General features: G+C 47.6%; 1 protein-coding gene across 2 annotated transcripts in view; it reads right to left on the bottom strand.

Moving 5' to 3' along the window:
• Positions 1-78: 78 nt before the first annotated feature.
• Positions 79-13,544, bottom strand: part of Zxdc (ZXD family zinc finger C) — a 32,683-nt gene continuing 19,217 nt past the window's right edge. The window contains exons 8-11 of one of the 2 annotated variants that reach the window (XM_059258179.1): positions 4,625-4,794; positions 4,431-4,484; positions 2,698-2,799; positions 79-1,564 (exon numbers count right to left, since the gene is read on the bottom strand). In XM_059258179.1, coding sequence (XP_059114162.1) covers positions 1,478-1,564; positions 2,698-2,799; positions 4,431-4,484; positions 4,625-4,794 — 413 coding nt within the window. In that variant the 3' untranslated portion in view covers positions 79-1,477. The remainder of the gene's footprint in view (positions 1,565-2,697; positions 2,800-4,430; positions 4,485-4,624; positions 4,795-13,544) is intronic. The other variant, XM_059258180.1, reaches the window with a different exon arrangement.

The raw sequence follows: 13,544 nt of genomic DNA, 5'->3' as shown, positions 1-13,544 counted from the left end.
GTGGCCCGCTGGGCAGAAGGGGCAAGAATCTCGGCACCATGCACAGTACCTTGAATGAAACCAGAGGAAAACTTTCGGTACATGACATACAAACACTTTTATTCATTTGTACTAAGAGTTGGGCCCATGGCAGCAGGAAGCTCCAGTGCTTAGAACATGACAGCCCATCCCATCACTTGGCAGACACACACTGGAGGCTGTGGGAGAAGGAAGCTTCTCTGTGAGGTGGGCTCTTGAGGCAGGTGACAGTGGTACCAGGCTACCCATGGAGTGGGGTGGGCCCTGATGACAGGTGGGCATGTTTGACCCCTAAACTTTGGCCTGTGATGCAGGGGAGACCTGTGGAAAGTAGGAGACCTTCTCAAGTAGGATTTATAATCCCCTTGTAGGGAGCAGCACCTAGGCAGATGGCACCACAGAGCCATCCAGAGAGGACTCATGCCCAAACTCAGGGCCCTCCCCGAATCCAAGAAACAAAGCAACTCAGACGGGGCAGAACCAAACCAGTATCTGAATAAGCACACACTCCAAAAGGCCCAAGAAAAATGCATTTCTGAGTGACCCTGTGTCCAGTCTTAACTAACAAATAAATATGTGCAAGGCAACCGTCTCTTCTGGGAAGACAGAATCACTCTGAAAACACACAAGGCCAAGGCCACATAATATGCTTATCTTCAATCTCAACCATAAAACACACCTATGTTCCAGCCCTATACATAACATACAGCATTCAGAACCTCACTTTAGAGACTAAAGACAAGTCACTATTTACCAAGAATCCCAAATACAGAGTTTAGAAAAATTACTTTAAAAGTCTGAACTCTTCGTTCCCAAACTATGAGCCACACTGTCAGTCTAGGAAGAGGGCCTACTAGCAGGCCATTGGTGGGCGCCAGGCCACCCCAATCACCTTTCAGACTAGCTGCCTGTGTAAACTGCTAAAGCTCAGCCCGAATTTGGCTTCATCATGGCATACAGTGTAGTGAAACCAACACACCCACTAACACCAGCCCAGCAGATGCGAAGCAGTCTGTCACACAAGCTCTCAGAAAAGAACCAAACTTCTAGATGTCTCAGGCAGAATGCTAACACACTACACTTGAAGGCCCTGTCCAGACTTAGTACAGAGATGTACCTGAGCAGGGAGCCATGCTCCACCCACTTCCTGCAGGGATCTTCTGATGCAACAAGTGCTACCCAGCTCAGGCCCAAGGGGACCTGGGAAGGGCTGGAATGCACAAGCATTGCATGGACATGGTGACTATCTCACTGTGGAGGCAGTTTCAAAGAGTATATGGCCCAGACTGGCTCTTGGTAGAACAGAATGAAAGCACTTTCACTACATGTACCCCAAAGTCTCAAAGAATCGGGCTGGACTGCTGAGCAAAAGTCAAGTGAGGTCTCCCTGCCCACACCATTGTCATCTGAGGTCTTGAAGTGCAGCCTGGAACATGGTCCTTGTTTGCTCAGGCTGCTGTCACTGAAGGTCCTGCAGGTTGATGGTACTTCCTGGTGCCTGCATAGTCTCCAGCCCAGCAGAACCTCCAGATGCTGGAAGCACCTCCTGCAAAACCAAGCAGAAAGTTGAGGAGGGGTGGGGTGGAAAGAGAGGGGGAGGCACAGTAGAGACCTATTCCACATCTTCTGTCCCTTCAAAGAACAATGTGCTTCGTACGGTGGCACATTCTTTTAATCCCAGGAAGGCAGAGACAGGCAGATCTCTGTGAGTTCCAGGCCAGCCAGTCATGGCTACATAGTGAGACCCTGTCTCAAAAAACAACCAACCAAACAACCAAACACTCACAAAACTAAAAGCCATTACATTTTCCCAGATTTTTTTTTCTAGGCCCACTGAGGGGTCCACATATATTCAAGCACCCATGTACTTTGCTGTAAAAAAAAAAATACCAAAAAACCAAAAAAACCGAGATCGTCTCTTCTTATATCCCACACGCAGTAGGCAGCTCACCTAGGGAGGGAGATGGTGATGGGTGGTACCCATCACTCTCCTGCTAGAACCCAGCACTCCTACTTTGGTATTATAGACTCTAAGCTGCAGTGGGCAGGTCTGAGATCGCCAGCCGTTTGTAACTCACCTTCCCTCTCTCATTGCCTCTTGCTCTCTTCCCCACCACTCCACATCTTCTTCCTCCCTTTCTGTGTCTGTTAGAGACAGGGTCTTGCTGTGTGGCCCAAGTGGCCTCAAATGTGCAGTTCTCCAGCCTTTGTATCCTGATTACTGGGTGCCACCTAAGTCAATCTGGCTCAGATTTCCTTTCTTTAGGACAGTCTTCTGAGGGGCTTAGGACAGTAGAACTGACATTTCTGAGGTAGGCTGGCAGCCTGAAAAGTGACTTCCATTCAGACCTAGAGCTGCATTGGTGGCTACCTACTCTCAGCTTAACCACTCACTACATAGCTACTGAACTCATGTGGGTGCAGCTCATTTATGGAGAATTTAGAACTGGAGTGTGTAGTGGTCACAGGCAAACTAGGCTTCACCGGGTCTACAAGCAGACACTGTAGTGTCAACCAAGCCTTATCTAAAGCTGTGGTCCTGACTATCTTTTCACACCACCAACCCAATGTGCTTCCAGGGCAGGCTTATGGCAGCTGCTAACCCATGCCACAGTCTCCTGACATGGGAAACCTGGGATGAGTTCGACTGAGAAGAGGAAGAACTGTAGGCACCCAGACCTGGAGGACGTAGACAGGCAGATCCACGGTGAAGTAGGGGTGGAAGGCAGAACGCTGTGGGCTGAGGGCTAGTGGCAAGCCTCCTTCACCTGAGGGGTCATCCTGGGGAGGCAACATCAAGAACCATCACACACTGGTAATCAGGAAGCAGGAGCACTGGCCTCTCCATCCCTCTCACTTTGAACCCAGCCCAAGGTTCATTTTAGTCTGGAATCTTCTGCAACCAGACTCCCTATGTTTATTACTTCAACACTCAAAAACTACCCCCAGTCCCAAAAGCACCCCTCCTCCTAAGGTGTCCTAAATTCTGCATGGGTGCACTAGTACTTCCTCAAGCTCATGGGGAGGTCTCTTCTCTGTTCTCTGTTACCCACGGGCCAAACAGGCCTGAGAGCAGATGGCTCCGAGATGAGGAGGCTGTCAGGTCCCCGGAAGCAAGTCAGGGAAGAATGGTTTTGCTTTCTCATGTGCACATTCAGTTAGAGCTGCATACCACTCCCAAACTGAGCACCCTCCATCCTCCCACTGCCCCAAGGACCTTCTAAGTACTACTGTTTCCATCTCAGGACAACAATATTGAGGCTGTGGGCTAAAGCCACTTGCCCAAGACAACATTAGCTGCCAAAGGACAGGTAAAGATTTATACCCTGGTGCATGCTCTTTCCAGTGGGCTCTTTTTCTACCTGTGGTGACAGCTTTCCTACAGTCTCTTCACCCTATACCCTTAGCCCTGGAGTGCCTTCTGCAAGCTGACCTGCACACTGTGGCTGTGCTCCTTCAGGACAGGCCTCCCACTCCTTTCACTGTCCCTATCTCTAGGGAGTCCTTGATCTCGTTCACAGTTCCAAGCTGTTCTACCATTGGGTCAAACTGGGAGGGAGGCGCATGATTTTCAGCTCCTTTCTACACATAAGCCTGAGTCTCTGCCCACCAAACCCTCACCTGCTTCTTTTTTGGTCTAGAACCCTTTCATTGCCTATTTCTCCAGGCCAGTCTTTGCCACCTGTACCCCATTTATCTGAGCCCTGTAGGCCCCTCACAACCCTACCCCGGACTCATCTTTCCTTCATGGTCCTCTCCCAGATGGACCTTGCCTGTCTCTAAGCTCTCTGAAGTAACAGGAACAGCTCCACCCCAAGTCTCTGACAGCTACGTTTGCACTGGCCTGCTGAAGTTTCATCCGTAGCCCTAAGTGGTGTGCAACATGTAGGTGTGTGTGACTGGGCCAGAATCTCAGCCTCCAACCCCCTCCCTTCCCCATTCACCTCCTTAGAGGTCATCCTGGGACTGCAGGTATGTATGGGGCTGCTGAGTGACTTGGCAGTGAGTTCCCATAGATGGCTGTCAAATACAGGTCTGCTGAGCCCCCAAAGAGGTGGCTGAACCTTATCTTCAGTGACCAACGAGAAAGCAGAGAATCAAAGAGGCCCCATCGTTTTCACATGAAAGCCTGCATCAGCTGGTGTGCAGGGAGTGGTGCCCAGAAGCATGGCCAGAACAGTCTAAAGAGAGCTTATAGCAGAGTCCGGGTAGAGGTGGGGCAGCATAAATACCAGCAGCTGTGAAGCTTACACACGGCCAGCTTGGGCAGTCTCTGATGCCTCCAGCCTGCACACAATGGTCTCAAGTAGGCCTTGGCAGGACAGAGGCACAAGCCATTGCACCTCCAAGGGATGTGGGGAAGATGGGCCAGGTTGAGGGGACTAGACACAGGGTAACACAGTGCCACAAACCTGATACGTCAGTCCTAACAAAGGCAAGGGCTTGCACAGATGCAGTGAGACAGGCTGGGAAGAAGAGAGAGGCTGGGGTTATTAAGATGGCTGGGACAGGACACAGGACTTAGGACAGTTTACTGAGAGGGCAGTGGCCACCCTTCCACCATCCTGCCCCTGCAGACCTTAACATCCACGTGGGTGGTTCCTACCTGCAGAATAGGGATCTGGACACACTGCAGCCCAGCCACAGGGGCTGGCACTGGCAGACCTCCACCGGGTACCATGAGGTTTCCACAAAAACAGCTGTGCTGGTCTGAGTGGACATGAGGAGGGTTGGCCGTGCCGCCTTTCACTTTCCCACGAGCAGATTCAGAGGTTCCTAAAACAAAGCAGATAAAAACAGCACATCTAACATAACACATGCTTCCCTGGCTGGGCTCTGGCCCTGACTAAGGACTCGCGAGGAAGAAGCTTCATGGTTCCCATCATCCTATACAGCTTCACTGACTTGAAAATTGTTCCAAAGGATTTTCATGAGGCAAGAGGTAAAACAGACAAACCCACCAGATTTTAGTGGAAAACTTACCAAATCTATTGTAATCTTTTTGCCTGACAGAACCTGAATCAAGGTGCTCCTTCTCTGAGGGCCACGTCCCTAAACTCCCACAGCTCCTGGCAGGCGGAGGACTCAGAAGGTTTGGAACTCTGCACACAAAGGTGTGCTACAGCAGCTGGCTCTGCCACTCAGCCCAGCCTTCTAGCTGCAGCAAGTTTTTAATTTTTTTTATTTTTATTTATATTTTTTAAAACATGGAGACCCATCAGTGATGGTGCACGCCTTTAATCCCAGCACTTGGGAGGCAGAGACAGGCGGATCTCTGTTGAGTTTGGGGCCAGCCTGGTCTACAAAGCGAGATCCAGGACAACTGGAGTTGTTATACAGAGAAGCACTGGCTTGAAAAACCAAACCAAATCAAACCAAAAAAATCCCATGGCCCTCTGCAAGGCCATGGTTCACTTCTGAAGGTCACCAGCACCTGTGAAGGTGGTGTTCTGAGTGTGCTGTGATCATGTTTGTGACTGGTATGACACCTGGGGCCACAGGCACAGCGCTTCCCTTTGCTTCTCCCACAGCTTGCTTTCTTGGGCGGGGGTGGTGGGAGGGCAGGCTGAAGAACCCTTTCTTAAAGTGCAAATATTAACCAGGTTGATGGACAAGGTGAGGAGAGCCCATGTTGGAAGCAGACACCGAGCTCTCTCTCATTGCAGGTGAGTTCTCATAGAGGTGGTTCCACTACAATTTCAACTCATCTGCTAGGGTCTGTCCAAAATCCCTGATGGCTTATGCAGTTTTCCTGCCTAACTGCTCTCTCTGTTCTTAGCAGATCAGGGGTGGGGCAAAAAGCTTCCTATCACTTCTTGAAAATGCACATTATCTCACTCAGCTCCAGAACTATACACGTGTGAACTTGTATGCTTTTAAGTTTCTTATTAACCCAGCATGCTTCCTTGGCATAAAAATATGGATAAACCTGAAGGTGTGTGTGTGTGTGTGTGTGTGTGTGTGTGTGTGTGTGTGTGTGTGTGTGTGTTTGTGTACTACCTACACTGCATGTCCTAAGGTTTGCTGTTTTTCAGTGCAGTAGTTACAAGGGAAAGAGTGTAAGGAATCCATGTTTCCAGAGAAGCCAATCCCAGTCACACTGGATACCCACCTTGTTAAGCCAGGTGCTCACACTGGCTTACCCTTTCCTTTGCCTACTTATATGATTTCCTTATTTATCCTTCCCAGTGAACTTAAAACTGACAGGTGGATTTTTAACTTTTTGGTTGTTGGAATTTGAGATTTTTAAAGGAACTGAGCAAAATATGCCAATCAACATGACTTGAATGTTTCCTGCCAAAAATCTGGCAGGCCTTCCCCTGCCTGGACTTGTCACCAGTGGCCCTGGAACGGCTCACTTTTGTTTTTATCATTACCATCTATTTTTTTTTCCACTATCTTCTTCCTGTTTAACAAAAAAGCAATGAGCTGAGTGACCCATCACAGTACCACTAGTTCCCACAGGCCTCTTCAGACTATTCATGCTTTGTGCTAAAGCCTATGGGCTTTCCAAGTTCAATGACAACATCGCAATAAGTAATCACCATGTCCCTCTTCACCAACCTCTGCAAACCTCCCACCAGAGTCAAATACTGCCACGATGCTGGTTTGATGTCTTTCCTAGATTTTGAGGGGACTGATTTCACTGCTCTCTAATAAAAATGGTGATGGCACTATTATTAGGGGGACCTCTTGGGTTCTCAGTTGATTAAGGCCTGAAAGACTGTGACTGTTACCAACCTTTTGTTTGTAGAGGCACCTTGGTTTTCCCATCTTTGACATGGTCAATCATGCTGACAGGTTGTCTAACTAACCAGGAGCCCCTTGAAGCTCTAGGTGAGCCTTATCTACTCCCCACAGTCCACTTCACCTGAAGGAGGGCAGACATAGTAGTACATGGCCTATAGGTTCGGGAAATCCTGAGGCCGGTCTGCCTTGGGTTCTAGTCCTTGTAGTGATCCTCATTAGCGATTACTGTTCCATGTTCCAAGACTGTCATCCAGAAATGGGGATAACAGGACCTATACCTTTCAGAGTTTTAGAGAGGACTAGGGTTGGGTAATAGACACAACACAATGGCTCAGAACCAGGCCAGGTACACAGAAAGCCTTAGATATGACACCTCTGTCAGGCTTTAATACGAGGGGTATTTTATATGTGCACTAAATGTAACTATTTGAAATGTGTTCCATGGCTACTGATCTGTGTATGTTTTATTACTCATTTAGCAGGTATTTACTGCATCTTTATCATGTGGTACAGTGACACTTCCCCTAGAGCTCCCAATGGATGGCTTGCAAACCTACCATCAAAATGCAGTGGTAGCTGACAGTGCTTCATACCACTAGATCCAGCATTTGAGAGACAGGATAGTTTGGGACCAGCCTGGGTGACATAATGAGACCCTTTACAACGTACCCTGCTCCCACCACCAGCAGTGTGGAGACAACAATGGGGACAAAGACAGACTCTGAAGACGCTGACCACAGCTGAAGGTGGCATGGCAGGCAGCCACATGAGTACAGTGGCTCTAGCCACTGAGAAGCAAACATCCAGAGTGGCCATAGCAGTAAGGGACTACCCCTACCAAAGGGAAGGGACCAGGAAAAAATGGTGTCACCAGAGTCTAGAAGAGCAATAGTGCAAAGAGACAGACAAGGGAGCTAGCTCCTGCCATACAACGGCAGCCAGCCCGGTTCCCACCCACCTGAGCCTCATATCTGTGATCTCAGGATCAGGTTCCAGGTGCTACCGGGGGAGCCCGGGTAATAGTCTCTAAGGACACGAAGGCCAAAGGTCTTGACTACAAAGCAAGGCCTGAGCACAGGAGAGCACTCTATCCTGGAGGTCAGTGGCTGTTTGCTGCACCACACACCAGGAGCCCTATTTTGCTCCAGCAAAAATGTTAAATGAATGGAAAATGGATGTGAACAGAATATACATTTACAGCTATTCCAGCACCTTTCAGTCTATGCTCAACTGTTTTACAAGAATTCCTGCAGAAACATCACACTCATCCAATGAACCCAGGCCTCCTCACACAGAAGGGGACTATGAGGTGAGATATTAGATGGTGTACCCGAGTCACACCTGCCTTTGGACCTATGCAGAATTGGGGCACCTGTTGGCTCTATCAATCATCTCCCTGATAATGTGTGTGGTAAAGATGATGCTGTTTTTAGGGTAAGGTTGGGAACCTGCCATCAAGGGCTGCTTTCCTCCTCAATCACCAAGAGCAATGAAGGGAGACAAGAATAAAGGGACAACTGAACTGGGATACAGACTGTCCCAGCAGGGAAGCAGCCTAACAAACTAGAAAAGCACAAATATGCATAGAAATGAAAATGACAGATGGAAATGAACAGACTCATGATGCTAAAGGAGAGTCCAGAGGTTGGGACTATGGACTCATCTCTAGCGGTGTGGCAGAGTTCAGGGCTATTGTCTTTCCCTGCCTCAAATGATCTCCCATGAAGCCACCCGCCAAAGTTGTGCTCAGGAGAATGAAAGAGCTCAGATTCAGAACAGAGATGATCAGAGCCCACCCAAGATTGTTTACAGCCAGGGTCCTGTAGAGAGCAGCGATTCAACAGCCCTCAAAGGCCACACTGCCTGAAGGCTCTTTACCAACCTTGGACACACAAAGGAGACTAGGTACAGCTGAAGCAGAGACACCTGGGCTAATGGACAGACCATGTGGTGACAGTGTAAAGTCTACACTCCACTTTGGTTCCCAAAAGCCACCTCAACCATAGGCCTGCATGCTCTAGGTGTGTGTGTGGCCCATAAGGTGGGACAAAGCTCCTAAATGACATCCCCATGGAATCCAAACCCAACTAGTGCTTTGTACTTCAACTTCCAGGGACTTGTAAGGATGTCACTAAATTCTCTCCTAGAAAGAGAAGTGACAGCAATGTGACTCCTGGGCTGACAGCAAACCTCTTCATTCAATGAGCCCCTTCTCCATTCATGACAGCAGCCAAAGGAAGAGGGAAGGAAACCTGTCATACACATGCCCAAGGTATTTGTTTTAAAGTGAAAACATTACTATGGAGATAAGATCACTGACTCAAGCCTCAACTTAGCCAGTAACTCACTCGAGCATTTTGGCTACATGTACATGGCACAGCCACATAGCTCTCCGGCCACAGGCTAGGCTTTGCTAGGACCAGTAGGTCACCCCAGGACTATCAAAGCAGTGGAGTGGAAAGCACACGTCCACCCTGGCTTCTTTCTCCTGCCTCTTTGGGAAGGGAATCATGTATCTCCGTGTACTAGTGACACCACAGAGCCTGGGAAAGCTTCACAAGGAGGAATGGCTACTCTACTGCTCGCTATTTTAATGTGACAGTTTTAACTTCAGTTTTTAAAATCACAAAATTGATGTATTCTCAAATACAAAAAGTAGAAATGACCACAGTATAATATTCACAATCTTCACACCCGGGAGTGGGGTGGGGGTGGGGAGGCACTATCCATTCATGGGCATGTCTTACCTAACTTCCGTTTCTATGTAAGTATATACACAAATGTTGTCTATCCATACATCCATCGTTTCTTATAGACTGACTTACCAAAAGCATTCACAAAGTGTACAGCTTTGTTGACAGCCATTTGAGTTGTAAGTATTCTCTTATCAACAATTCTGGTAGGACAGTAGCTAGCAGACGGTTCCTTTACATCAACTCCTGGTATCTTCATAAGCTAGACAGTAAGGTGCAGCTGCACATGTACTCATTACTAGTTTTGTTTTTTCCCTCTGGAATCATCGCCAGTGACCCTGTAGACACACCAGGCCACCTTCCAGAGGGCCTCCCTGGATGCCTATGCAGCCGCTCTAGCAGTCCTCTGCAAACACTTGCTCATAGCGGTGCTCATCTGCCTTGCCATCTTTAGTTCTCAGCAGATGTGGTTCTGGTCAAACCTGCTGACAAGATGTGCTTACCACACCTCTGTTCCTTGGGCTTCTTGCCACACATGTGTAACATGTGAAGAACCGCCTCCCTGCCTAGCCTGCCAAGGTGACTGTGGGGACCAAACAGGTCCTTCTGTTACAGCAGGTAGAGCAGAGTGCAGTAAGTACTGGCTGTTGTTACAGCTTTTCAAAAGCCCTAAACCACCTGAAATCCACAAAGGGCAGCAGTCAGTTGGTAGAAGTATACAGGGTCACCTCTGCCACGTGCAAGGATGGATCAGGCCCTAGCTGTTTCTGTGTCCTGTGCTCTGGTTAGTGACTCTGCCCAGGATACACCAGCATTCTTTCCCTGCTGGGCTACCGTGGTAGACATGTGACAGACTTGAGCATCTATAGTGTAGTCTCTAGACATTTCCCTTGCTTTCTTGAGCATTCTCACCTGGAGGTTCATTCGGTCCTCAAGCCTTCTTGGACTTTCAAGCGAACAGTGCCACCACTCTGTGAGGTAAGTGTTGGGCCTGTAACACTCCTTTCTTCACACCCAGTTCTAGAGGCTCCTACTTCAAGACAGGCCCCAAATCCCTCTCACTGTTTGGCCATCACTGACCCCAGCCATTCTTGCTTCAGCTGGATGGGCAAAGAAGTCCCTAGCTGTTCTTGTTTCCTCCCATGCATGACATCCGCCAGTTTATTGTCAAAAGAGCAGGTTGGATGGCCTTTCAATATATCATGTCCCTTTGACCCTCTGTTTTCCCCTCTCAGTAAAGACCAGAGGTGTGACCGTGGCTTACAAGGGGTGACAGCTAGGTCACCTTAGTGCCTCCGCTCTCTCCCTCGTCACATTCCAGTGAGGTCAGTCTGACTTCTCTTGGGACAGGCCAACCACACTGCAGCCTCAGGCCCTTCCTAGACTGTTTGCCACTTGTTTCCATCCCCGTGGTTCCTTCTCATCTCCAGGTTTTCTCTTTGCTGATGCCTTCCCATTTCCCCTATTGAGAACTGCAGCCCTTCTCAGATCCCTTCCTGGATCGATCTTCGTTAATCTCAGCATTTGATTTACTCAGTCTTTGCTCATCAGGTACTTCCATTCCGCTCAACACACTGCTCACCTTTCCATGGTGTATGGGAAGGAAAGAGGCCACACCACCAGGGAGCAACCCAACTCTGCCTTACAGCTAATTTCTGTTGTCTCCTCCATGTAAGAGAATACCTGCCTGCTTGTGAAATTTCCTCCTGAGGGGCTGCTGTGACCCTGGAACCACATTTCCTCACTGCCTACTGATGTCCTTTAGAGAACTCCAGATGGCAGACATTTCTTTTTTAACTGGACACTAAATAACTTTTACAAATTTTTTAGCTGAATCTCTTGGGCTTTTCAACTAATAGTGAGGTCATCTATACATGATCACATTTCCTCCAAAGAATCCACCTTAGTTCCATTTTTGGCTTATTTCCAAGGCAAGACCCTCCAGAAGAACATGAACACTATGGCAAGAACAGGGGTAGGAATGACTCCCAAATGACCTGGGCACACCTGGAGAATGCCCTTGGAGCACAGCACTGGGTGGGTGCTGGCTGCTAGGCGCAAACTCACCAGGTAGCTGAGGACAACTCTGAACCCCTGTCCTCACTTGAGTACTTGTAATGACAGGTATGACATCACACTCAGCAGAAATCATTATGAAATTTCTATTTTCCCCAGTGATGCCTATTAATTTTTAAAGAAATACAACTTAAGATCTGTTGAGGGCTGGAGAGATGGCTCAGTGGCTAGGAGCGCTTGCTATATAGCACTTGGGTCCAAGTTTACATCTCCAGAGCCAACATCAACAAGCTGGGCATGCCTGAGCATGCCGGTAACCCTAGAAATGGTAGGAGAGGAAGGCACAGAAACAATTGCTGAGCCTAGCTAGAAGACAGAGGGCTAGCTCCAGGTTCAGTGAGAGGCCCTGTCTCAAGGAAATAAGGGAGTGATAAGTATGGGACAGCCGTGCACACACATACCTGTCGAGAAAACAGTAGGGCTCTTCACTGGCCTCTGACTGTGACTGACTCATTAACAGAGCTACTATTAGGTAGTCTCCAAGCACTGTTTAGTCAGCATATAGTAAATACAAGATGCTCAGGACGCTGTTTAGAACGTTGTATCTAGTATTTTTAAGGGAGCTTCTATGGCTATTGTGTGGTGACAGCCCTTGCTGTCCATATCCTAGGTAGAGTAAGGTGTGTAGCCAATTGCACAATAGACTGATGCATGTACTTTTTTCATGTTACAGTGTTCACATCTGTCTTTCAGAATGAAGTGCTGTTGCAAGTACTATAATGTATTATCACACTGTGTGTGATACATTTATTTCTGTTTCCACTGAGAGTGCAACTTTCTTTTGCTGTTTTTCTTGGTTCAAGTGCAGATTTAGAAACAAATGGCCTGGAGAGCTGTGCACATTTAAGAATATACTTTGTTCCACCCAAGCCAAAAGTTTCAACCTGAACAGATGGTTACACAGGACTGGTTGTTATGCGTTTTGTTTTTTTTTTTTTTTTTTTTTTTTTTTTTTTTTTTTTAAAAACACCTAGTGCTTCCTTTTCTTAAGAGGAGGCTGCTTGTGCACACATCTGTACTTATCTTTCAGCCACATCCCTGGTTCATTCGCAGCAACAGTCATCATTAGCTTATACTCCAAGTGCCTTATAGTCTCATGTAATCTCCACAAGAGACCCAAGCAAGTGCTGCTACTGTTCAAGGGATCAAACCAGAAACTCCATGGCTATCACTTTCTGTTGCAATTAGGCATTTTTTTTTTCTTCTGCTACCCAACTGCTCAGGCTTTATTTTGGTTTTCAAGTGAATTTTACTTTGTAATTTATACAAATGGTTAGAAAACAAAGTCCTGTCAAGACCTTTTCCCTATGAAGAGGTTAGTTGTAATTTTCTTCACTCCTCATTTCATATATTATTTCTACAAATACTGGATGTAGACTAGAATCTAGTAAATTAACTTCATTAATCCCATGGCTAAACATCCTTCACAGCTTCACTGTTTCTGCTCAGTCTGCAAACAAGCTAAATGAGTCATTTTCAATACTGATAGGCCTTTACTCATCCTCTCCCCTAGGTTTCTATCAGAGTTCATTTTGTGCTACTTGAAATCTGAGCTTTCAGAATAAACGATCTTTAGCTCTGCTGTGGGCCACACATGGACAACCACCTCTCCATGCTAATGCTATCCCTGCTGTGGGGTTTGTTCTGAGTCACTGCTTGCCTTCCCATACATTCCCTAAGGGTGTGCTTTGCTTAGATGTATTCAATCTTTGTCTCCTGGCAATGCACTTAAGAGTTGTTTATGCTTTCACAGTCACACAGATGCCTTCGGGTTTTGGCCACACATGCCTTGTTGTTTACTGTTCCTTCTAATTAGCACCATGCCTGCTCCCCTTTCCCTGCCCTTAAAGCCACTGCTCACTGCTTACTATGTGCAAGGACCTACGTTCAATCTCTCGTAATGACCTTCCCTTTCCAAAGGTATTCTCACTGAGAATTCTTACACTGGCGATTTTGTTAGGAACAGCTAAATGCTTGAGCTGAAGATACCAGCAGTGTTCTTGGATG

The sequence above is a fragment of the Peromyscus eremicus genome, chromosome 3 (assembly GCF_949786415.1).
Source record: "Peromyscus eremicus chromosome 3, PerEre_H2_v1, whole genome shotgun sequence".
In the NCBI taxonomy this organism is placed as follows: Eukaryota; Metazoa; Chordata; class Mammalia; order Rodentia; family Cricetidae; genus Peromyscus; species Peromyscus eremicus.
Note: the sequence above shows the minus strand (reverse complement) of the source record. Positions and strands in the feature narration are given on the sequence as shown.